Source organism: Centropristis striata, chromosome 14 (genome assembly GCF_030273125.1).
Source record: "Centropristis striata isolate RG_2023a ecotype Rhode Island chromosome 14, C.striata_1.0, whole genome shotgun sequence".
NCBI lineage: Eukaryota > Metazoa > Chordata > Actinopteri > Perciformes > Serranidae > Centropristis > Centropristis striata.
In genome coordinates, this window is record NC_081530.1 from 14,039,291 (window position 1) to 14,066,010 (window position 26,720).

Genomic DNA, 26,720 nt, shown 5'->3' on the forward strand with positions numbered 1-26,720 from the left:
TTTAGCAAACTATAGACCAATATCTAACCTCCCCTTCATCTCTAAGATCCTGGAGAAAGCAGTCGCAAATCAGCTTTGTGATTTTCTTCAACACAATAGTCTATATGAGGACTTCCAGTCAGGATTTAGAACTCATCATAGCACAGAAACAGCATTGGTAAAAATTAGAAATGTCCTTTTAATTTCTTCTGATAATGGACTTGTCTCTGTCCTTGTCTTACTAGATCTGAGTGCTGCATTTGATACAATTGACCATCGTATCCTATTACAGAGACTGGAACATGTAATTGGCATTAGAGGAACGGCACTGGGCTGGTTTAAATTGTACTTATTAGACCGTTTCCAGTTTGTTCATGTGAACAATGAATCCTCCGTGCGCACCGCGTGCATCCTCCGTTAACCACGGTGTTCCACAGTGTTCTGTGCTTGGACCAATTTTATTCACCCTTTATATGCTCCCTCTAGGTAATATAATTAGAAAACATTCAATTAACTTTCATTGTTATGCTGATGACACTCAGTTATATATATCAATCAAGCCAGGTGAAACTGATCAGCTAGCCAAACTTAATGCATGCCTTAAAGACATAAAAACCTGGATGGTCCACAACTTCCTAATGTTAAACTCGGAAAAAAAGGAAGTGATTGTACTGGGACCCGAACACCTCCGAAACTCATTATCTAAAGACTTAATTAGCATCGATAGCATTACCCTGGCCTCCAATACCACCGTAAGGAATCTCAGAGTTATCTTTGATCAGGATCTGTCATTTAACTCCCATATAAAACAAACTTCAAGGACTGCATTTTTTCACCTACGTAAAATTACAAAAATTAGACACATCCTGTCTCAAAAGGATGCAGAAAAATTAGTTCATGCTTTTGTTACTTCAAGGTTAGATTACTGTAATTCCTTACTGTCAGGCTGCTCCAATAAATCCCTTAAAACTCTTCAGTTAGTCCAAAATGCTGCGGCTCGTGTACTAACAAGAACCAAGAAAAGAGATCATATTTCTCCTGTTCTAGCTTCGCTACACTGGCTCCCTGTAAAATCCAGAATTGAGTTTAAAATCCTTCTTCTTACTTACAAAGCTCTAAATGGTCAGGCACCATCATATCTTAAAGACCTCATAATGCCATATTACCCTTCTAGAGCACTACGCTCCCAAAATTCTATGTTACTTGTGGTTCCTAAAGTCCTTAAAACTAGATTGGGAGCCAGAGCCTTCAGTTATCAAGCTCCTCTCTTGTGGAATCATCTCCCAGTCTCAGTACGGGAGGCAGACACCCTCTCTTTATTCAAGAGTAAACTTAAAACTTTCCTCTTTGACAAAGCCTATAGTTAGGGCTGGCCGAGGCCTGCCTTGAACCAGCCCCTAGTTATGCTGCTATAGGCCCAATGTGTCGGGGGACACGATACACCGGGGCCTTCTTTCTCTCTGTCCCAATAATACATGACACAAGCTTTTATTTTCCCAAAGTACTCGCACTTTTCTCTGCTCTCTCTCTCTGTTCCTCTCCTGGTCCACTCACCATCACTACTGGCCAATGGTGGCGCATCATCACCTGCTGCTGTGCGCCCCCCCCCTCCCCCCCCCCCCCCCCAGAACTCTCTCACTCTCTCTCTCTCCCTCTATATTGCCCCCCCCCCAACCTCTATCTACTCTATTCTACTCTGTTGACCTGCCCTGTACAACGACATCTATTGCACGTCTGTCCGTCCTGGGAGATGGATCCCTCCTCTGTCGCTCTCCCTGAGGTTTCTTCTTCTTTTTTCCCCTGCTAAAAGGGTTTTTTAAAGGAGTTTTTCCCTGGCCGATGTGAGGGTCTAAAAGGGTCTAAAATTGATTTGATTTGATCTCTCAAATGTATGTCGCTTTGGATAAAAGCGTATGCTAAATGTCATTGTAGAGTGTAGATTTATTGAATTTATCTGAAGTTTGTGAATGTGTAAAAAAGTTTTGTAGGAGATGCTGCTCAGTGTAATCTGTAGTCTGCAGGTAGAGTCCATAGAGTAAGCACTATTAACACATCAATGCAACACTGACTTGGATGACTTCTTTCTTCATATATGTGCTGCAGCAGATGAGTCTAATCCACAGGTCTGTATGCTCCCAGCTGATGAGTAAATAACTCAAATATCCACCAGGGGGCGCTGACCACCCAACTGAGACCTGCTGTCTCTCTGACTTGAGTTTGTGTCTTAAAAATCTGACAAATTTCATTCATGACACTTATTTGTTCAGAAATTAAATTCTCTGGTTTAAATATATATTGTTGTGCACAGCTGTGTTGGTTATGGTGCTTAATGTTATCCATAGCAACTGGCAGCCTGACTGTAACCAATCTTTCAATCAAATCAACCTCACTGAAAGTTAAAAAAAAGTAAAGTATATATATATATATATATATATATATATATATATATATATATATATTTATATATATATATATATATACCTGCTAAGGAAGATATGCAGCAGACTCGTGTCCTGCACAGCATGTTTGTGTCTCTGACTGTTGTCTTACCCAGCAATGACAACATGAGTCATTTATCTTCTGGACTGGCATCAGTTACAGCACCACTATGATCCTGTTAGCTCTTAGTCACACCTATTGGTGGGGAACACAGCACTCAGTGACAGCCTGCAAGACACAATATGAAATACACATGTTGTCCATGTGGGTCTGTAAACACCTTTATTACTGAAAAGGATGTTCTGGTCTCGAACTAAACCAGCTGGTACTACACTATCAATCTGTAACGAAACATGCAATTAGAATCTCAGGAACTCAAAAGATCACAATCATAAACCACAAGAAGTCAACTGCAAAATTGAAGGCCGGTTGTATTCATTGTGGCGTGATAGACTGAATAACATTGTAAGTTGTTGTCAGTACAAGGAAGAAAAACCTAGATTTAAATGAGAGGCTTTGCTTATCATGTATTTCACTGTAGTTGACATTCAAATGATTCAAAGCAGGCTGTGCAGCACTGAACTAGTAACAAAAGCGTTTTTGTTTGTGGTTTTGCTGCATTACTGTGGCAGTGAAAACATATAAATCCAGCTGCCCAGGGCTGCTTATTGTCATGACATTATTTACATATATATTTTTTCTAATAGTAAAATGGTTGGACTTAATTCAGTTCAATAGCAAAAGATGCATTTGCATCTCTGAGCTGGACCATGACAGTATGTGGGCAGCAGAGGGGGCACTTTTCATTGTCTTGAGGTATTGGCTGGTGTCATGATTACCAGTTGTAGTTGTGAGTCACTTCTCAATACCACAGTGTCCTGTGCCTTCCACGTGGTGCTGACTCACTCCCCGGGTGAAAGGACATGTAGGGCAGGCTTTGACTGACATGCCTCATGAGCACCCACAGACGGTGGTCTAGGAGACACCGGGAGTTTAAATTAAATTACAGTGCAAGGTGACGGCTCATTTTCAAAACAGTGCAAATCCTGCACTTCACTTTTGACTTATGAATAAGGAATATTTTAGGTCTAAATGGGACCCAACAGAGAAATGTATACTTGAATACAAATGCCTTGACAGAGCACTCAGTTGTTTCAATGGTGAATAAATAATGCAGAAGATTCCTTAGGGTGCCACGTTTAACACCTGCAAAACTATAACAATGCATTTATGAAAGTCGCAACCTGTGCAGGATAATCCAAGTCCCATTTATCCAGTTCTATACACAGACTAGTAGCACACCTGTGCAATTGTGGGACAATTAATGTTTTAAATTGGAAGGTTTTAGCAAAAATGCACGTTTGGGAAAGTGGTGAACATACACCTGGATAACTGCAAAGGCTCTGAGAGATTTTGTAAACATTTACTTCAATCCATCAAGACTTTTCAATGTTCACTATAGAGGGGTATGATAAAAAATAAAATGTTCTTGAAGATTTCAAGGTAACAAGGATGTACAGATTCTGTGGGCGAAGTATTCCTTTGACCCTCTGAACTTGAGCAGTTTGAGGGTTTTGTTTTTTGCTTCCATCATATTTTACTTAGCAAGGCCTGCACCTTAAAGGACAAGAGAGCAGAAATGACCAAAAAACAAACTGTTTTTTGTTTTACAGGATCTCATTCTTGCATGTTTATTTTAAGAGATATGTAGAACAAAGTCATTTTGATGAAATATCACCAGTTTTAAGTTTTAAAGCAAATTTGTTTGATTGACACTCAAGACAAAATATTACTGGTTGATATACGTGAATGACTGCACACTTCATCTAGACTGCCAGCTGCTCTGTTAAAAAAGTGACAAGAGAAAAAATGTTTTCTTTAAGAATAAAAGGGTAACACTGGGGGAGTATTTGATACACATTTGGACACTTTGGGGTTGAAGTATTTCTTTAACTCCAACTACCTGCCTACATATGGCACATCTCTTCCATCCTTAGCTACCAACTATTAATACATGTAAAACAACCAGCATTCAGACTTTAAAGCAGAAATAAAGACACATATGCTTTTTTTTTCAATTTATTTATCTTTAAAGAACCAATACGAATAGGGGATGTTTTCAAAATGGGTACAATGATAAAAAACTGACCATTTTCATTCTTCTCCACCTTGTCTTTCAGATTGAATCTTAGGCTCTGTGTGTGAGTTTAAATATGCATATTTAGGGAAGTCCTATTGTAGCCCCGTTAAGGAGGATGAATGAAAACAGGAGAAGTACCAGTTGTTATGTTTTTTCCTGTTTAACTGCCTGGATGAGGTGGTCTGAAGTGTGTGTGTATAAGATGCTCAGCAGGGTTCAGTGGGCTTATCTGAGGTGGACTGATTATTGCACTCCAACATGATTTAAAAAAAAAAAAAAAAAAAAAAAAAAAAAAAAGACATGGCTCTCAAAAGAATAAAAAACAACAACAAAACTATTGGATAACAAAGTGTCCTTGCCCCCTGCCAAACTCATAACTGCCACACATATATCTTGTGAATAAATATTGCAGACATACTCAAACTGAGTGAACCCCTAAAACTGAAAGTGACTTTAAGCAAGTGAAGGGTAAAAAGCAAAACATTACTGCATTTTCAGGTGAACCTTTGAGTTTTTGTGCAAAAAAACAAAAAAAAAAAAACACCCCAATACCAAAATGGACAGTCACAATATGTGTTCAAAGTTGAAAAAATGTTTTTAAAAAGGTACATTATTCTGTCTTAATCATAATATCAATAATTAGTGGAAAGTAAAATCAGAATATCATTTAACATTACATCTTTTTTTTTCATCACCTTTGTTTGTGTAAAAAAAAATTCACAAAATGGAAAATGTTATCCCATGATTGAATCTGAAAAAATAAAAAAAGGAAATAAAAAACAAAACAGGATGGACTCGAGTTGAAAAAATTCTGGCCCGTGGTTTTAACAGTATAACCGGGAGGCGGGCCTATCTGTGTGCTTTGACCTTCCATTCATTGGTTCGGCTGGTGGATCCCCAGATCTGGATTCATTCATTCGATCACTCGCTAGCTCTCTGATCAATTAACCATGACTCAGTGTTAACAAATCATCACAATAATTACTGATAGCACTCTCTTCATTTTTTTTTAATCTCCACTTGTTGGAAGATTCCCCACAAGATGCGCATAAGAAAGATGCACTGACAGGCAGCCTACTGCACACAGCAGTTGTGGCTGTTGGTATCCTTGAACCGCAGACGCATTTTGGGTCTGTATTTCTCGAGGTAAAGAAGCTGTTTGGAGTTGAAGGCTCCACGTCTCTTCCTATGAAAATACAGAGGAACAAAGGAAGGCAGAAGATTAAAATATTGATATTTGTAAAACTGATCGAAATTATACTGTGAACTTTTGCACAGTCAAAGGTCTAGGATCTTTCCCACACAAAACAGTCCAGGTCAAAATCGTCCACATTAGAGAAAATCAAACAAAGTCCTTGCATGTGTCCTGATCAAAGGATAAGTTACACGCTTCATCAATACCATTCTTATATATCCGTCTTTTAAAAGCTGTTAGCTCAGCTTAACCCCTTTAAGATTGCTGGCCATCGAATCTTGATAATACGGCTCCCAATCATGACAAAGACGCGGCTGCCTGTCTAGCTCATAACAGCACAGCATGCTGCTATCAACTTGAAATCAAATTATTTTCGTTCGCTATAGGACTTTTTAGAGATAAAATAAAATTGAATAATAACTAACCATAACATATTGCTGTCTCAGATAATTTTACTTATTTCATAGCAGTGAAGCTTGCAGCTCAGAGGAAATTATTTTCACCGGACATAATGACCAGAGAGATTTAAATATGTCAGCTTTTACAGATTTTCATGGTCAGAGCCCAGCTATTACCAGATAACGGACACCCAAGATTAGAAACAAGGGAAACAGTTAGCCTAGCTCTGTCCAAAGACATCATAAACTCAATTAATAATATGGTTAGTTTAATCTGTACAAATCCCAAAGTAAAAACATAAAATTAGCCATTTTACTGAGATTTATGTGACGCATTTCTTTGCTGGGAGGAGTAACTTCCTGGAGTCTCAGCCAAGAGGTGAATAAGTCAAATTCCCAAAATGTTGAACTATTCCTTTAACACGGGACACCTTTGTTTTGAGTCGCAGTCTCAAACTGATTTTATGCTTTCTAGTATCTTGCCTACCATACACAGACAAATTCACACATTTTATACAACAAATGAAATAAATAAAAAAGCATTACTGATTTATCTCATTGACGACCTTAAATTACAGTAATGGTGCATGTGAAATAAACAGCCCTCTGATGGTAATTAGCCAGTTTCTAGTCACACAAATTGTACCATTTACTGATTTAAGACTCAATCTTTATTAAAACCTTAAAGTACAAAAGTAGTGAGGGTACTTACTGCCTTATGAACTGCACAGCATCCTCATACTTCATCCCTCTCTCAATGAGGGCTAAGGCCACCAAGACTGGAGCTCTGAGAGGTAAAGAAATCCAACGGACCGGTTCAAGGAGGCAGTGAGAGAATCAAAAAAGGGGAGAGGGAGAAGAGAAGATTTAATGCCATGGTTCACATGGTTCCATATGGTGGAGGGGAAGGGTGGGGTTTGAACCTGGGGCCTGGGAAATCAACTGGGGTGCACAAGTTCACTGTTGCCCTGCTGGGGCTACTCACACCCTGACCCTCACACACACACACAAAACTGTGATAACTTACAGTAAGACAACCTTCTCCTTTCTCACCAGATGAGAAAAAAAATAAATATAAAAACTTTCCCGACCACTTAGCGGGTCAGATCTCAGTGCTGACAGAGCATTTCCTTCAGTGGCTTTTCTTTCGCACAAAATTCACATGGGATAGTATGTGAGAAAGGAGGGATTGAAAGAAAACGAGAAGAAGAAAAAAACACTGTGATATTGTGGAAAGAGGGATGAGTGTATTGTTAAAGAAAGGACAAACAACAACAACAAGGCACATTGCTGCAGCCTCCCACACTAAGGGGCTATAGAGAATGTTGGCTGGCGTAAAGCAGATCAGACTGTAAGTCTATGGAAAACCCAGAAGAGTGCAGTAAACACAGGACAGGAAAGAAGAGGAGATGAATTCAGAAAATGCCAGTCTAACCAATACTGATAATTATACAACCTCTGGAATGCCACAGCAATGCAAAATGCTGGAAGTCATTGAGAACTGATTGGCTTATTGTGCATCTGTGGTCAGGAAAGACTTTTTCACACCAGTTCACCCACGTCATGTGCTTCTGCCTTCTTTGTTTTCACACTTGTGTTACTGGGCATAACTTCTCGTCTGTAACTCACTGTCACATTCGCCTGTGAACATGATATCTGCGCATCGCCTGTGCAACCTCATGACCGATAGACGGATCACATGCAAATGTAATTGCCCTTATTTTCAAGTCTGCCGAGGGACCAGATTGTTTAATGATTAGACAGCTTAAACCAGCTGATTGTCTGTTTGCAGAGCACTAACAGAAGGAGGAAGAAAGGAGAATCTTGCTAGTGTATATTCAAAATGAGACAGGAGAGTGGGGAGGTGCACAGGTACAGAGCAGTATTTTCAGTTTGACACCCAGCCAAGCCAGTCTGTTCTTAGTGATCTATACTGAAGAAGCAACAAGTGTTAACGGGAGTGAGAGGGTTGAGAGGAAGGCTAGAAGATATGTAAATAGGAGAACAACAGACTTATTTATAAACTTGCAATATTTACCTAATTCATTCTTTCTAGGGATGTCCAGATCATGTTTTTTGCTACCAATCATAATTGAGTCATTAAATATTGCTTGCCGATACAAACTCCTGGCTCAATACTTATATTATATTGGATTAATAACTGTGATGTAATTTATTATCTCAGAAAATATATGATATTCTTCACAATAAACATGCACTGGTACATTCCTTCGTCTTATCTACGGGTACTTTCACACAGAACGCAAATATCACGCGGCAGAAAAGCAACACTTTTTTTCTGCAATGAAGACGATATTTTGAGCATTGGCATTGTGAGTAAAGGCAAATAAGTAAACAAAAAGCTAAATCGTTTTGGGATGGGTTAAAATGTGATTGGCTATCAAATTGGGCTGCATGATTAATGTAGTCACAATCGCGATGTCAGCTTTTGCGATTGTGTAACTGCAAAAAAAAGCTATTTAACGGAACAACAATGTGTGTGTTCGACATAGTGTATGGACGCGTCAACCTACCTGTGTGCGGTCTACTTACTACCCCCGCCCATAATGAAAAGACAACAAGTCAGTCTATTTTAATACTGTTAAACGCATGCCGTGTTTGGTCATGTGGAAAATTGAGGGTGGCGACGAGCAGTCGGAGGACAGTGTTATAAACTCAACTTCTGTTATATGCCGATATTTTGGGTTCCAATTAAGCTACATTGAGCATAAATAGGTACGATGCAAGATGTGCAAAATAAAAGTCGCAACATCACACGGCAACACATTGTATTTTTCTCTGTGCTGTTTCAGGCGCTGATACAAATTTGTTGAGTGCATGGAAGTAAAAGCCGTGGCTAAAGAAACGCCTGACAACCAGCATTTTCCTTGCAGAAAATTCCTTGCAAAAGGCTGAATGGGACCTGCGTAAGGAGCATCAGGTCGCAATCACAACAGACAACGGCACAAACGTCGTTAAAGCAGTAGAGCTCAATCAATCACTGGTTCTCTATTTTGGAAATAGATTTAACCTTGCCATTAGTAAGTTAAATAGATTTTTATGCATTTTAAGGGATTTTTTTTTGTGTATACAGAAAGTTGTTAAAAATAACCTGACTAATTTCTAGCCATATAATAGCACAACAGTATTAATAGTTATATATATATATATATATATATATATATATATATATATATATATATATATATATATATATATATATATAAATATTTTTATTTTATTTAATTTGGAACAATATTTACAAAATACCTTTAATTTGGAAAATATATTATTTTTATTTATATTTTGAAAACAGAACTGTACTTTTTTTGTTTTTTTGGATTTTTATGGCCTTTGTACGTATGAGATGAAAAAAAAAACACATTTAAAAGTTAAAAAACTTTAAAAGTTCTCAGTAATCTGTGCATTTTCCTTAACAAGCAATAAAAACCATTCATTTTATTATATTGCAATCGCAATATCACTTTTTCCCAAATCGTGCAGCCCTACCTACAGGTAAAATGTCTGGATTTGCCTGCTGTGATTGTGCCACTGACCTGTATAATCAGTTGGAAATAGATGGATCAAAAGATATCTGCCACTGGATTTCTTATATACGAGCAAAAAGTTTAATGATACCTACTGCTCTCCCAGAACTTTAACTTAGACTAGAGGCTGTTCAAAAGTTGACTAAACAACAATCCAGACAATCCACACTGCCTCTAGAGTTATTGTGACATCTCTAGACAAAACAATGCAGCCGCCCACTCACCGGCCAAGTCCCGCCACACAGTGCACAGCGATGCAGCAGCCAGGCTCCTCTCGAAACTTGGTGTTGAGCAGCTTGAGCCAGTCGTCCACAATCTGGGTGGGAGGGGGGGCGCCATCATCGAAGGGCCAGTCCTAGGGGAGACACAAGAAGAGAGTCAGTGTGTAAGAAGAAATGGATAAACTAATAATAAGAAAGGCAATGTGTGTGTGTTTGTCAGCTCTTACCAGGACCTGAATCCCCTCCTTCTCTACTGGAGTCTTATCATAGGTGGCATCACAAACTCTCACCAGTGTGTTCACATTACACTTTTTCAGGTCCTGGAAGATACAAAAAAGAGAGGCCTTAAGACACAGGGCTTGCATATGAATACATACAGATATAGCAATAGATGGATGAGGGCATACCTCGGTGAACTTGTTGAGCGTGGCATTGGTGGGGTTGTGGGTGATGAGGAACCTCATGCACTCGTAGGCAATCTCGACTGCAGCGGGGCGGTTCATGTTGGCGAGACGGCTTAAAAAACAATTACAATACAATACTCTTACAAAACAAAAGCGACTTTTGGCTCAGAAGTCAGCAAAGACTGCTAGGAGATTTATGTATTCAGAATAGGTCAGAATAAATAAAAATGACAACACGTGGTGAGGAATGGGTCAGGAGGACAACAGGTATTCAACTATGGGATGATGTACACAGAAAAGGGTAACAAAAAGGATAAACTAGTCCACAGTACTCCGGGATGTAAAAAATGAATTCATATAAAACCAAAAATTTTTTTTAAAAGGATAAAAACAAAAGAAAAAGAAAAAAAGATGGAGAGACTATCCAGGAGTCATCCAATCAGTTTACCCCATTCAGGAGAGCTGTTTGTGATTGGCTGTTCAAGGAGAAAGTGGGAAGCAAAGATTTGTCGTATTGGTTGGTACAAGGCAGGGCAGTCAGGCCAAGGACCAGCAGTATCCCAGGGGGCCTTTGGATGAGTCAGCAGTTCCTAGCGGGCTGGCAGTCAGGGGGGTTTCTGGGTAGCGTAGTCCCTCGGGGGGCGGCCGATTCACTTCTCCACGCAGGTGAGGTGCTGAGCCTGGCAGAATTCTCCGCTCACACACGCCATATAGGTACGGCTCAAGTCGACACAAAAAGCCTGCCAAGCGAGGAGAAAGACGAGAGTGAAGATACATGATAATAACGACATCACAGCCGCCCACTGTTTGAGAAAACCCAAACAAAAACACACAAATGTCCTGCTGTTATAACAGATATGTGAACCAACAACAAACATGCTTTGAATGGTTAGAACTGTGGGAGGAAATTGAAAATAATGATGTAATGTTTGTGATTATGTTTAGCACAATTATATCTTAAGTTTACAGAAAAATATGGCAAATAGTAAATGAATTGCAGAAAAATAGCAATGCTATATTTTTCCTCATATAGTTCTAGATAATTTACAACATATTTTATTTCTATAATCCCTTCGGCAAACTTTATTTACCTTAGTCTTATTGGTTAACTGACACAATCTGTTACATGCACAAAGCTGTCACAATGGGACAAGACTGTTGTGTCTTTAACTTGAATAAGATCTCTGCAGTTCTGAAATGACAGCTTTTTGCACATCTGATTTAAAGCCTAGAAATGCAAAAACACAATGTACCGTCATGAACGTATTTACCTTCTAGCCCTAGTTATGCCTCTGCTGTGAACTCACTGCACCTTTGCATTACATCACCCTGCCAATTCACCACCTGTCACCAAAATGGAAACTAATAATGCACTCAGTATGAGCACGCACGCACGCACGCACGCACGCACGCACGCACGCACGCACGCACGCACGCACACCTTACAGAACAGGTAATGTCTGGTTTGTAACTAGCCATGGAGCAGTCAGTAAAGCTGCGCCAAGTCCTTGACAGTCTAAACCCAGCCGCCACAAACTGGCTGGAACCGTCTCAGAGCATAGGAGGTAGGAAGGGGAGGGGCGGGTAGAGTAGAGTAGAGGGAAAGTGGGATGACGAGAGCTGGCTATCACTACACCGACTACGTACACACACAAGTGGTGGGCGGGAAATTGAGAGAAAGGGCTTGGACTTCAGCACCGTGTCACAGGCAGTAGTCACAAGGTGAGGATTGCAGGGTGGGCAAAGCTTCAAACAGCCCCAGCATTTCAGTCCCACGCTCCCTCTTTTCACCTTCTTGAGACTGACACAAGACTCGCTGTGCTCTTACGGACTCTCTCTCCATTCCGATTTCAATCAGACAGTCACGATTCACTCAGGATATTTAACTTATCTGGAAGACTGTGTACACCATTTTATTCACCCACACCTGCCTGATTTCTAGTACAGTTTTTTTAAAAGAGCCGTTTTACAATCCAAGGAAACCACACCAACTCTCTAATCTTTTTGTCTTGCTCCTACCCACTACCCCGGTGTCACTTATCCTCTCTGTTAACTGCCAACCACAGAGCCACTGTCAAGGGAATGCATCAACCCACTCTCCACCATAAATTTCTTTCCTCCCCTCTGTCTTTTATACTTGGCAACAGCCACAAGGGCACTCAAAACAGCCTTGATTTTCTTTTTTCCTTGCGTGATGGCCGGGATCCTCCGTGACGCCTTTAATTACCGCCTCTGAGCAGTACCAAACACAATGTGGCATTGCTGCATGCAGACAACTGAGGCTTGGAAAATGGGTAACCAGATTTTAAAGGCTTGCTGGCATCTAATGCTCCAGAAAAGGAAAAAAGATGGACATGGGGCAAGAGCGGGCAGTAAACATGTGCTTTTCACCTGTGGCAAGGAGATTGGACTTTTAGGAGGGGCTGAAACATGGAGGAAACACTGAAAAACAAAAGAGCCAACAGACACACCAAGGACACCACAATGACAGCTTATGCTAAAAGATGAAAAGCAGCTGGCTTGTGGATTGTTGACCAGTTGCACGAAGTGACTTCATACGGTCTGCATTTTTAATGCAGCCAATAGAGCAAAAGACAGACCAAAAGACCATTTCAAAGTTCAGACTGGTATACATGAACTGAAAAACATCTGGGTTAGCAGGGAAGCCGTCGTTAAATAACGGTTATACTGCATGCAGTGTGAATGGGACCAACAACAATAGCATTGGCTGCCAATTCTTCGCCAAAATTAAAATGATGAAGTCATACATTCTTAGGCCTGGGCCGATAATCAATAAATCAATTAATCGCACGATAAATTAAATGAACTCAATAATTTTGCCGGCCTCGATATATCGCCATGCGCATGCGTGTTTGTTTTCCTCGTCTGTTGCCTCCAAGCAGGCTGGATGACAAGAGGGTTCACTCTGTGCTCGATCTCAGCACCTGGGCGCTTTTGTTCCATAGCAGAATGAGCGGAGTGAACCCTCCTGTCAGTCATTCAGTCTCTTTGTCTCTGTGGGGAAGGCTGGGCCGCTAGCATTGGCTACACACAGAGTGCAGCAGGTGAGCCTCGTGCGGAGCAACGCGAGGAAAAAAGATGATTGCAAAGCCAAATGCCACAGCCCCGGTGTGGGAATATGTCGGTTTCAAACCGAATGAAAAAGGTGAGCCCATCAACACACGGACGAGCCTGTATGCCGAATTTGTTCAAAAGTGGTGGCAACAAAAAAAGCCACCACAACAAACTTGCATGCCCATCTAAAGCAGAACCACCCGACCCAGTTTTCCCAGCTGGGGAAAAAAACTGCACCTGGAGATGCAGAGCCTTCGTCCCGACAGTCAACACTGGTCGACAAAGTAAATATAAACGCTGTGCGCTCACAGAAAGTGGAGTTTGCTACATCGCAAAATAAATGCTGCCCTTTTAAAAAAAAAATGTTTTATTTATTTAGGATATTTAAACGTTCTTAAAATTACAATTACAATGGTAAAAAACACTGAGAAATAAAAGTGTATTGTATTTGAAAGGGTGTGCATTATTATGATATATTATCATGTTGACAATAATATCGTTTATCGGCAATCATTTGTGGGACAATATATCGTCCAGCAAAATTTGTTATCGTCCCAGGCCTATACATTCTTGCACTGACACTTATCTGGCGAAGACAATACACGTGCCAAGATGTATGTCTAGCTTACTGGAGAACTCTTCATAAATTGTCCATTGAGTTAGTTATTTTTAAAAAAAAAACAACAACTGGAGACTACTGAACACTGGGCCTCAGTCTTGATAAAGCTCTTCAACAGAGAAGTGAGTAAATTGTGGCAACATCAGGCTGGCGCTGCTGGGAAACACATGCAAATCACTCTGAAATTTGCAAACTGGTTCTGCAGTTACACACTGCACAGATGCAGGAAGGACAAAACAAACACAGACACCCAATCTGTTTGTAGAAGCAAAAACATGTTTAACCACACAGGAAACAGAAGAAGTGTATACAAAAAAAACCCTCTTTAAATTGTAGACTTGACAACCTCCAGCTGTATCGAAAGTAAATGGGTGATATGCCATTACTTTACTGTTCTCAACATGAACAGTGCAATGTATGCCAAATCAGAAAGTCATTTGCAGCTGCAACTGACAATTATTTTAATACTTAAACTGTTAGCCAATTCTGTAATGATGACTGAGAGATAAAGAATAAGTAGGAATTAAATAAATAGCTAAAAAAAACATAATTGCTAGCACCATTTCTAAATCACACCAAGCAAAGTTTTCTGCATTCTATATTGTGTAAGAAAGTTTTTGTAACGGCACATATACACTGATAACGATAGTCCATTGATTGACCAAAATCAGCCGTTAATATGTCTGTCTGGCTCTACTAAAAACAGTGAGAGTTACCATTTTTAAATTGCTTGTTTTGTCCAACAAAGGAGAGAGTAAGATGGGAAGTGTGAGAGAGCAGGGAGTCGCAGTACTAGCCGATAAGGCCACGGTATCTCAGAACAGAAAAGGACACGAGAACCTAAACAGGTGATAAAGTCGCAAAGGAATGGGAATTGGGGCATGGGTTACCTCCAACTGCTAACTCATCATTTTAGGATGATTCATCAGTCTGTAACAAAGTATGAAGCCATGTCAGAATCAACAGCAAACTGAATGAGAAATATATTCAATTGTAGTGTGATATGAGCATAGGAGATGAGGCAGCTGTTCATTATCCTGTTTAAACAGTAGCGGATTATATGACTTAACATTTTCCACTGACAAAGCTCATAATATCAGTAATAAATTGGAGCAGTGCCTGTGGAAGTTGTAAAGTTATCACAGCCAAAGTGCATACTGTTAGAGTGGGAGTCCTAATTGAAAGCCTTCAATATTGTTAAGGATTTTACTGCCATGGGAGTACATAACTGTACGGCTGAGGCTGTGGGCAGCTCTTCCTGACACCTGATAGCCTCATCACTTGTACACCACCACTGCTATATACATACACTATGTACACCATGTACACAGTGTAGATAGTCACAAGCTGGCTGGGGCAATACATTTGCCACAAGGGGCGAGGGGGGTGGGGGTGGGTTTTTTCTCTTCTAAAATTAGAAAGAAAAACACACAAGCAAATGCGCCGAAATGTCTGGACATAGAATATACACACTGGAAGGACATGGTGGCAAAACGTCAGACTTTTTACACAAAATGTGGAATGTCTGAGTCCATCTCTGTCCCCCCTTGTGAAAGATGTTAGTATTACATGCACCCTGTCTAGTGGTCTGAGGTTGCGCCTGAGTCTTGCTGGTGTTTTGTCTGGAGACAGACTGGGCATGACCAGACTGTACTGCCTTGAAGCAGCTGGAGGGCTACTTAGCTGTGTGGGAGCAGAGTCAAGAAGCAGGGGGAGCGCCTGTCATCCATGGCAGGATGGAAAGTGAGGGGAGGAGGATGAAAGCCGTGCTCTCCTTAGGGTGAGAGCAGCTTGGACAGCACGAGAAAGATAAAGGCACTGACACTCTACCCCCACATGAACAACCTGCTTGCACCCACTTCTCCTTTTCGTGTCTCATTCACTACACTGCACACTTTTCATAAACAAATACACACATACATAAAAACAAGGTGACAAGGAAGTACTTCATTCTAGTTTCTCATATAGGTAGCAGTGATCTGAAAGGAAAATCAGGCAGAAACAATTGAAAGTCACAATCAAAATCAAAGAAATCATCAGTCATTGGGAAAAGAAATGGACCAAATGTCACATGGGCATGTCTTCATTTCTGTGGCCTCTGTGAATGCCAAATAAAAGATAACAGATATTCTTGGAAATGTCAAGGAGGACAGGGACAAAGGAATAGCAACATGAAGAAAGCTGGTAAGATGTAAAGAAAAATCATCAAGGGGACAAAACAATGGAAATGCCAAAATAAACAAGTGCGAAAAGAAGCAAAAAAAAGTAAAGAGAAGTCGAATCAATAGCCTGCAAGTGACTATGGCTGAGATTAAACAGAGGATCACACCTGCCTGATGGTTCAGCTGGTTCCTTTCAATGACGTCAATGCTGCTGATACACTGGGTGGGCGGATCTCACCTCAAACTGGAGCTGTTCTCCACCTATCTGTGTGTTCTCAACAACCATGCCAAAAAGAGATGAAGAAACTACTTTTCATCCATTTCAAATAAGTGCTGGGACACAAGAAGAAGGATCAACAGCTCGTTTGGATAGCTCAGTGACTTCGTGACAGGGATCATTGGGCAGGGGCCAACTTTATAGCAAAAATGACTACTTTTGTCTACTTTTAGGGTGTTTTTCGCACTTGCGCCAATTGGAGAAGTTTTGCCTGATCTTAGGGCATTTTCGCAGAGTACATTTGGTCAAGTGTGAAAGCTTGTGTCACACTTGGGTGTGGGAGTCTACGACACTTACAGAGAGCTCTGGCTCTCCGAGTCCATCTTCAAACAAGAAGGACACAACTGCTGCAGACACTATACCTATATATAAGAAGTGATCTGTCCTATACAGCATCAAACTACAGGAAAACTTTTAAACTGCAATGACATTAGTTTCCGTTTGTTTCCATGGATCAAGATCATGGATGTTTATGCTTCCAAGAGCATAAACATAGTGTGAAGGTGCCGTTGCATCTTTTTGCATGTACATGGGAACCAAGTAAGATATAATAAAAAGTTTTCAAAAAGTTTATAATGTTTATAAGTTTTATGAAGTTGACATACTTTCTTGCTATGCTCGTCTGTTGCTAGATCAATTGATAAATTGATAATTGATAAATTGATAATTGATAAATTGATCTAGCAACTTCTTCAAACTTATATTCAAACTTCAAACTTATATTTGACCTATCGGTCAGGATTCTCAAATCAGAAAGAAAACCTTCAACTACAACACTCCCTAACAAACTGTGGTTAAGACTCAGGTATTTTGGTCCGAAAAGTCTGAAAATGCTTCTAATCTAACATTCAAAGCCATTAGTGGGTCCCATGATAAGAGAATAAACTCCATGCTCAATGAAGACAAAAGCATGCTATGGACTCTCGGGACACAGTCCAAGACTTTAGAGGCCTGTCAACGTGGTGTAAGGTGACAGGTCACCGCACCATTCAGCAAACAGTACACACATAAAGGAAGTAGTGTGCGGAACTCCCCCTTGCCATCAGTCATGCTTGAAAACACACAAAGACAAACAGATAGGCAAGCAAGAAAGCAAACACACACACACACACACACACACACACACACACACACACACACACACACAGAGACATAAAACTACTATAAGCTACACTAGTTAAGCTTCTAATCCTTTTTCTGAGCCTCACTAGTTTATCTGGTGTAACAAACAAGACTAAAATCTCCAGGCATGCTGGGACAAGACGGCACTGAGAGATCGAGGCTTATATGCAAAACTCCAAAAGAAATCCTGAACTACTGCTGTGCCTCCATAAGCCGCACACACCTGGGGTTTGCTAACAGGAGCCTTGGGGTGAAAGTGATACTTCAAGTCAGTAGATTATGTGTGGTGGCCTCATGCTTTGCGGACTGAATTCTGATAACATGCCCACCCATGGGTTTCTGAGAATGTAGGCATGGAGCGGGGAAGAACTGGTACCATTCAAAACTTTCCTGAGAACAGCACCTTTACTTCACTAGCCTTGAGGGCAGGGAAGGGTTGGAATGATAAAGGTCGATTATCAAATTAAGGGAAGTAGTGTAGTAGTTTGCACTTCTTAAAGAAATGTATATGGCGGCAACTTGCAACAGGGACTGGATTCTGATGTAACACAACATTGGTATTCACTAAATATGTTCTACGTGCATTCTCATTATTCGGGCTGCCGCTTGATTTGGTTAGGAAGTATACATTACATTATGTTTTTCATATTTAAGCATTTTACGAACTTGCTAGCCCTCGGGTAGGCTTTAGATACAAATGGTGATGATGGGCTCAATGGTTGACTGTAAGCTATCAACCATGGACAAAAGTATATACTATTTTCCATAAGCCAAACTCTAATGAATGACTGGACAAAAGCAGCACAGCAAAAAAAAAATCAGAGAGTCAGTGAATATGAGCAAAATAATAGGCTACCAGCCCTTTGGACAGTCACCTAATCAGAGCCTTATAATTGGGACATGAGTCACAACCAATGCGTCTGTGTTTACCTGTGTCAAGACAGAACCATGCACAGACAGTCTGACTCAGACCTGTGGTCGTCTCAGTTTTAAATATAATAAACCTGTGTTTTTCACAGAGCAGTTACCGCAGACCCCTACGGTATACATGCTCCCTACATTGGGTAAGTAGTACTTGAAAATGGACTCGGAAGAAAACCACAATACACGACATCTCTGTTGTGCAAGACAGCATAGTACTTGCAGTCAAATTTAAATGTGGTAATAGAGCCACAAACATTTAACAATGTGCTTGGGTAATACCTTTAAAACCTGAAATCCATAGGGGGTTAGGGTCAGATTATGACAATTAATAACACAAATGTCTTGTATTGTTGACCAGATGAAAACCAAAATGGCAACAATAAGATAAAACCTTATTAAGACTATGCCTTTGCACTGGCTTGTATACGAAAAAAAACCTGCCTCCTGTTATAGCCTGTATGTGGGTGGACTTTGTTTGATCAAGCCTAGAAATAATGTTGGGGGTACAGAATGTCCCTCCATGAATACAACACTCCAACCCAACAGATGTATTAAAATCCCCACTTCGGGATTGCCTACAAGTAAAAGTCCTTCAGCAATGGCAAACTTCTCGAAGGGTTTATAGATCTCACCTCCACTCGCTCACACACATTAATCTGTTCAACAAATAGTGAAAGTCTGAGGAAATGACATGGAATAAAGGAGAGAAGCATCAATGGTAACTGTACTGACAAATGGCTAAGCATTAAAATGCCCACTGACACAACAGGAACATTTTACTGCAGTGTGGATGATAATAATATGGTTGTAGGGTAAAACTGATTAATTTTAGAAGTAATTTGTTATAGGCAAATCTCAAGTAAAAAAAACCAGACCAAACTTCTTAAAATAAACGGTTGGTGAGCGTATGACTGTAAATAAAGACATACTATTATCAAACATGACACCCTAACGAGAATAACTTCGACTCTGAGGTACCGTCGCTGAGCTTTTATGTTGACAACCTTAAAATATTGATATGCTTTCAAGATTACTGGCAGCTTAAATGCTAGATCGCTTCCCTATTAATGACCCATGACTCTTTTGGTCCGTATAAACAATAAAAAACAGTCCACTTGCTTATATTCAAAACATCACAGTCAACAGTGGTGTTTTTATTCTCGAGAAACCATTTGGTCAAGGTAACTACACATAAGTCAAGACTGTTTGGCCAATTCACGGAATTAACTTTTATTTTGCTACAGCAGATTACAATTGTCAGAGATCATTTCATTCAGAAAACCCTTCCTATTGTCTAACAAATAGACAATATTGCATCCATGGCACGGTTTTCATTGAGCTTCAGTATGGTTGGTATTTTTCTATAACATTTTGCCACATTTCTTTTATGTCTTAAAACATGCCATCTGTGAATTATACAAAGTCCTGTTCTGTGGTCGGTCAGAGCAGAGACCGCTAAAACATGTCTTCAAGATAGCGAGTGTGAAATGCTGCTATGATGTTCACTTCTTGATTAGATGAACTTGTTGTTTACTGTTTTCTTCATCTACAGTATCTCAGTATGTTATGTTATGTTATGTTATTGTGAATGGGTGTGCACCTTCACAGTGTACATTACATTTCCTTTGTTATTAGCTTTTAGTGATTTGCCAAGCCCATATTTACTGTCTCTGTCCATTTTTCTGTAAAAAAAAATTAAATAAATAAATAAGACAATGATTAACTGAAAAGGCAAAAAGTTCAGACTGATGAAAACAATTACGATGGCAGTTGTTGTTTTATTGCCCATCTAAATGTTGTTGACACTTTGGTAAATGGACATTTTCATTCTGTCCCCTATTCGGCACAACAGGTTACCTCTTCTCTGCTCCCAGAGGACAAGAGCTAATCTTCCCGCAGAGTACTTGTTGCTCAGGCTACTTGCGTCTATAAACGGGGCTGGAGAGGGGAGGTGAGAGAATATGAAACCCCCTTATTTCCATGAACAGGCGAGCATCTCGTACGCACGCACTCGCACATGGCAAAGCCCACTTATCACACAGCTTTGCAGCCTCTGAGTGAGCACAGATAAACAGTGTGACGATGAAAGGCCTCTGATAGCGCTTGGGGGGGGGGGGGGGGGACTGAAAGAGACCAGAGCTCAGTACCTTAGAAATGGAAATGAAAAGAGAAAAACATATCCAAACAAAGGCCTGTTCTGTCCTCACTGTGGCCTAGTTGCACTTTTAATTACACTTTTTACAAAATTAAACACCTGCATGATAGAGGCTAATGACAATAAGCCCACAACTTAAAGAGACACGAGTACAAAGCAGATCATCCATTTAATCCTATGCCTAGAGAAAGTATCTAGTATGAAACAATTTGATTACATCCAGATTACATATTTAAAAACTTAGAATGCCACTCAAGAGAGCTCAAACCTCCGCCAAGACCAAAGGTATTGCTCCTTGAATGGTCCCATTTCCTTCGTGCGTTGTCCAGTAGTCTTGTACCTAAGTAGTCATTTTAGGCTCAATCCTGTTTTTCCCCCTCACGTAAACAAATTCTTTGGTTGTCTCAACTAAGTTTCATAACGGTGCGTTACCAAAAAACAAATAATTTGTAGGATATTGTACAAACTTAATTGCATAAGCTTTTGGAAGAAATCATACATACAAATTCATGAGAACACATGACAACAAAGGGCAAAGGAAACTAATCGGATGAGCCATGAAATATGATAGACAACTATTTTTTCGGATTATTTACATTATATTATATCTCACACAGCACGAAAGCAACACAAATGCCATATCTGACAATCGCCCTGTGGTTCAGATCCGCTCCAAACGTTAATGAGTTCTTCCTTGGGCCATGCTTCACCCTTCCATCAAGTTTTATAATATCAGGCCAGTAGTTTTCCTGCTGCGAAAGAAAAACCAAACCGAAAACACAACCTCCTTGGTGGAGGTAAAGATAAATAAAAAACTTCACTGGGACATCCCTAGTTGGAGTCCAAGTGATTGAAACACTAACCTGTTTGAGCCTCAGTTGTTTGAACATTTTCCTAATGTTTCAATGGATCACTAAATGACTGCTGAAACTCATCCATTCAGAACAACCACGGATATTATGTTGCAATAATAAACTTCATTGCAACATCAGAATGAAGATACCACTTGTGAAGTATCCCTTTTTCACCAGCCTACAAATGCTTGAAAAAAAGGCCATATTTTTAGTTGTGTGTTGTAATGTGCTTCTAACATATCTGTCTACATGCATCACGACTGATCAATACCTTTGTATCCTCTCCAGACAGGGCAGTTAAGTTTTCTATTCTATTTTAATTAAGTTCTCTTCTCAAATATGGGCCAAGGGACTATATTCAGCCACCTCTGAGCTCCTTTGATAAGTCATAATCTCATGTCGCAATCCTTAAATCGGCTCCAGGGTGACATCTCCCAGCCTAGACGGATTCAAATTCATCACAGCACTGAGCTACACCTCAACCTGTTTGCGAAAACATCAAGGCATGGATGGTGAACACTTAAACTGTCATAACAAGAAATAAGCAGGTGGAAAAAAGATTGCAGGTGATTAGTCAATCACAATACAAGGTGTTCACAATTACATCCATTCTGACAAACAAGTGACAGCCACTTCCTGTGGAGCTAAACCAGTTATATAGACATAAAAGGTTGTTGTGTGCATGTGCGTTTGGACTGAACGTTCATTTAAATGTTAAGATGTCAGAAATATATACCACAGTCAATGTAGGATACAATTACTAGGGCTGAAAACACAGGGTGTTTTACTTAAATTACTTAAATCATAGTTATTTTTCTAATCTAAAATAGAATTAAGTTTCAGTCCAACACTCAGCAACAGACAGGAGAATGTCAGCTCACATTTTTGCCGAGAGGTGCAGAGTCCCACTGTGACATCAATTCTTCTGACATTTGGAAACTAAGTTGGCCTTCTGACAGCAGCATCAGGGGATGCCTGTTGCCATACCAACGATTATCTCAGCAGTAGCAACAAGTGCTCCTGGAGGGAATTTTGGTGTCCCTTGTGAAGAGATCAGAGAAGAGTAATGGTGCTCTCTTTAAACATTCACAAAGCAAATCTGAAGACGCAGTAGGGGGCCAGGGTGATCAAATGTACTCTGATCTTAAATCAGCTCCAAGTAGAAAATCCATCTTTTACAAATTATGGCCACAGTGAATTACTTTGAGGCCCTGTTGTGAGAGGTAGTCACACATTTCATGCGTTTAATAAGCTGCTTAAGGAAATGAAGAAAAAGCCCAGCTCCAGTGAGAAGCATAACAGTGCCTAGGCAATAGCAAAACACAGCAAGCTTGTTTACGTGCAGTAACCCAGCATTTTCTAGAATATAGGTTGCTTCAAAACTAGAACACTTTCTGGATCAGTAAAGGTGAGCAGCTACATATGCCTACAAACAACAGCTCTAATAACAATAACATCACGCTTTACTATAGCATGTTTCGGCAAAGGACAGTGTTTTCCCCCTGCTATCTGCAACTCAGGCAGCCGTAGCTTGACAAGGTAGCTGTAAACACAAATAACAAAAGGATGATCCTATTCCTACCTGTTGCTATAGTTTCAGTGGGCAGCCTTACAGCAGCATCAAGAAGAGTTGTCAATCTGTCAGACAGTGCCAGTGCGACAGAGCCAGTGCCTTTGCTTTATCCCAGCACTGTGGCAACAACAGTAAACGAATACCGTGCCGACCAGGGCGTGATTCATTAACCAACACACAGCACAAGAAACACACAAGGTGCCCATGGCTACTAATGCATTATTATATATGGCTTTTCACTAAAATGCTGGAAATGAGAAAAAAAAAAAAAGGTGTGGGCATCTAATCCTAGCTTTCCACTTTGGGCTGATTTCAAAACAACAAAATTGCTCAGGAGCCAGGGATCTTAGCAAGCTAACACATAGTAAAACCAAAGCTTGTGTTCCATTCTCACCACAGCCAGACACCCAGGGGCATACCTAGATTTTAAACTGTCCAAATCTGTTAACCCAGTCAGTGGAACGGACTTCTTCAACCCCACCTTTCAACACTCACAACCACCCTGTAGCTAGCTGGGCTGAATGCCAGCAGGCTACAACATAGGTGTTCTTCTCCCCCAGTAACCTCTCCGGTAAGTCGGTGTCATGTTACTGTACACTGGGCTCGCCTTTCTCGGTTACTGTAACCAAGGCTGAGAACTTCCCCACTTGTCACATTGCCTTCTTTATACCGCCTGTATAGCGGAACCACCTTTGACCAAATGATTTGTAAAAGAAACACAACAATGCAAAATGAAGAAACGTTTCATACAAGTCTGACAACAATGCAGCAGGGTTATCCTTGCAGTTTTGTAGTTTACAAACATGCACAAAATGAGGTAATGGGAGTTTGACTTGAAGTGTGGCATCTCACAAATGAGGACTTTCCACTGTATAGGCCTGCCTGTCGCTGCAGGCTGGAGTGGACTGAGAGGAGTTATGCTATTTCTAGATTCAACTGTGCATCATGTGTCAATTAGCTATAACATAAAGCAGGTCACCAGTATGGGTGACCTACTTCCACTATAAAATGTGAATAGAGCATTAAGACTCCCAGCTGTTCTGTTGTGAAATCCTCGTCTTTTTATTAAGTGAGTCTATTTGTTAAAAGCATTAGTCAAAGTGGTACGATTATGCGATTTGCAACCGTAAGAGTTATAACAGGAATCTCTTGCTACTTTTACTATACATTGCCATGCCCTCAAATATATCATCTTATGTACAATCTGCAGGCAAATTAGGTCACCTTGCAGTGACTCATAAGCAGGAATGTAATTAGCTTACCTGTTACACCGGTTACTCATTGACTCATCCACCCAAGTTTGTAGGAGTGTTCAAAGCTATTCATTTGTATTAGCTACCCACTAGAATTTATTACAGAGCGGAGACTGAAACCATAGGAAGGTCATAAATTGAAAACTGAGAGGCATGGGAATGTGCTGCGGCCTTTAGTGTCACAGCTGCTCTAGTCAACTTCCTCCCCAAGTGCATTTCCTCATTTCACTTCATCCAACATGGCTAAATGGTTGGGTGCTTTCTGTTTTGAGAAACCAGACATGGCTAAATTATAGACCCACATAACCTCAGTGCTAGCTACATTTTCACATGAAAGGCTAACGAATTTACTGAGTCAAACCGGCTGGTTCACAATAAAGACAGCAGTTTGCCAATACCAACCAAGACACGACAATGCAGACAGGAAACGTCGAGTTGTCGACCAAGTGGTTTTGTTATTAAAATGTTGGCTTGGCATGAGGCCTCAAATATATTGGTCAACCATGCTCTGGGTCAAGAATTGTCACAAAAGGGCGGAAGGCAGCTAGCCGAGTCGCCATGTATGTAAACCTTCAGCCAGGCTTCTCACTACTACCGACGTCTGAGAAGAGAGAAGAGAAGCCGAAAATACTGGAAATCACAACCACTGGTTATATTTCAAACTTCTAAACGGTGCTTCTGTCGTGAACACCAGGACTCCGGTTAAGTCCAAGATAAAAGCTACCTTTTCTGTTAGACCAAGAGCTCATTGTACAGCTAATGATAGCATTAGCCCTTATTTAATAAAATGACGGGTGACGTTCAGTTTGGACAATAACATAGCGCCATACAACACATAACGTACCGTAATTCAAAATATAAATAAAACCCAGTGGACACAGGCTGATAATGGCAATAAGTTTAACATTTTTCTTGTTGTTTTTCTAGGAAATAGCCTCAGCCCTGATAGCAAGCTAACGTAGCAACATTAGCTAGCAGGCTAGCTCAGCTCCGTCACTTTGCTTTTCCCAGCAACGTTTGGCAACCAGTCCAGAGATAGACTCAAGACTTACTATATTATAGTTAACTAACTTTAGGCTGGGTAAGAACGTTTGGCAAAACAACGAGGGCTGATTTAATATATGTTAACACCATTTTGATTAGTGTACCTAGCCAATATTTAAGACGTTTAAGCTTTGCTCTGCGAGCTAACGTTAACGTGGCTACACACTGGTGTAACTTAGTTTAGCTCCCTTGTGTTGTGCTAATTATCCAACAATATGTAGCCCAACTTTTAATCAGGCTCTTGCGGATCTGTGTTGTTGCGGTCGTGTACGATCATATGAGAGACAAGTTCCGATGGGTCAGTTATAGTTATTCGGTTTATTTGGTACTTACAAAGAGCAGGCTAAACATTGAAATCCCGTGACTACGCCGGAGAAAGTGGAGGGAGTGTAGAAACCGCTGCCAGGTCGCCTTTTTGTTCCTCTTCAATGTGGCAGCTTGAATTCTCGTCGGAGGTCGGGAACTGTTGTTGGGGAGGAGCCTCCTCAGTCCGTGGGACACCTTCATGGTCTATCGGAAATATTATTTACGAGGCAGCCTTAGTTAACCGCAAGTCAACAATGAACGACATTTATCCCTCTAAAGAATTACTTAGACTACGCTTTAATATCAATGACAATTTATGCACATTCTTTGAAAATGACATTGAAACCACGGACCGTGTCTTCTTCTCATGTGATGTGATACAAACATTCTGGGTCAACATTCACAGTTGGATTAAACAAAAAATCATATTATTTCCAGTTGCTATCTCTAGAGACGATGTCACTTTCGATATGCTTTTGCAAAACAAAAACGATGAACTATGTTGCAACGTTATCCTTTGTTTAGCAAAATGGTTCATCCACAAGAATAGAGTTATGAAATCATCCCCCAAACGTATTGTCTTCATGAATTAATTCAAATTGTACTTAACATCTCTAAAAATTCTAACAATAACAAAGGCGCTAAATGATGTGATATCTTGAAAATCTTGTTCCCACTGAAATGAACAGTTCCAACTAATTCGAATCCTCCTTATTGAAAACAACATTTAGACTGCTTTATATGTATTTTATTTTATTGTAGCAAATAATTAGCAAATAATAGCAGCAGCTACAAGAACACGTGTGCACATCAAGTCAAATTCTTGAAAACTAGAAGAACGAGTTCACCGGGATCACGCGAACGCAGCTGGAGGGTCTGGCGTCAGTGCGACGTAAGAAGAATCCGGGTGCATGATGACAGCTCACCATGGTGACGACAGTTCCAGAAAATAACCGCACAATATTATGCCTGCCCTCACGAGTTGTTTTGCAACATGAATTTTATGTAATGTATCTAAAATCATGTCTCAAT

General features: G+C 40.3%; 1 protein-coding gene across 1 annotated transcript; it reads right to left on the reverse strand.

The window, feature by feature from the left end:
• Positions 1-4,479: 4,479 nt before the first annotated feature.
• Positions 4,480-25,837, reverse strand: ptp4a2b (protein tyrosine phosphatase 4A2b). The gene is made up of 7 exons (XM_059349955.1): positions 25,716-25,837; positions 10,773-11,064; positions 10,328-10,436; positions 10,148-10,240; positions 9,924-10,054; positions 6,864-6,938; positions 4,480-5,744 (listed from the first exon to the last, which is right to left on the reverse strand). Exons 2-7 carry the CDS (start codon positions 10,775-10,777, stop codon positions 5,633-5,635), a joined length of 525 nt encoding a protein of 174 aa, XP_059205938.1. The 5' UTR covers positions 10,778-11,064; positions 25,716-25,837; the 3' UTR covers positions 4,480-5,632.
• Between the last annotated feature and the right edge of the window lie 883 nt (positions 25,838-26,720).

Coding starts and splice junctions, on each gene's coding strand:
- ptp4a2b (XM_059349955.1), bottom strand. Junction 10,055..10,147: donor AGGAGGGGATTCAGGTCCTG/GTAAGAGCTGAC, acceptor TGTCTCCCCTAG/GACTGGCCCTTCGATGATGG. Junction 5,745..6,863: donor GCTGTGCAGTTCATAAGGCA/GTAAGTACCCTC, acceptor GTATTTTCATAG/GAAGAGACGTGGAGCCTTCA.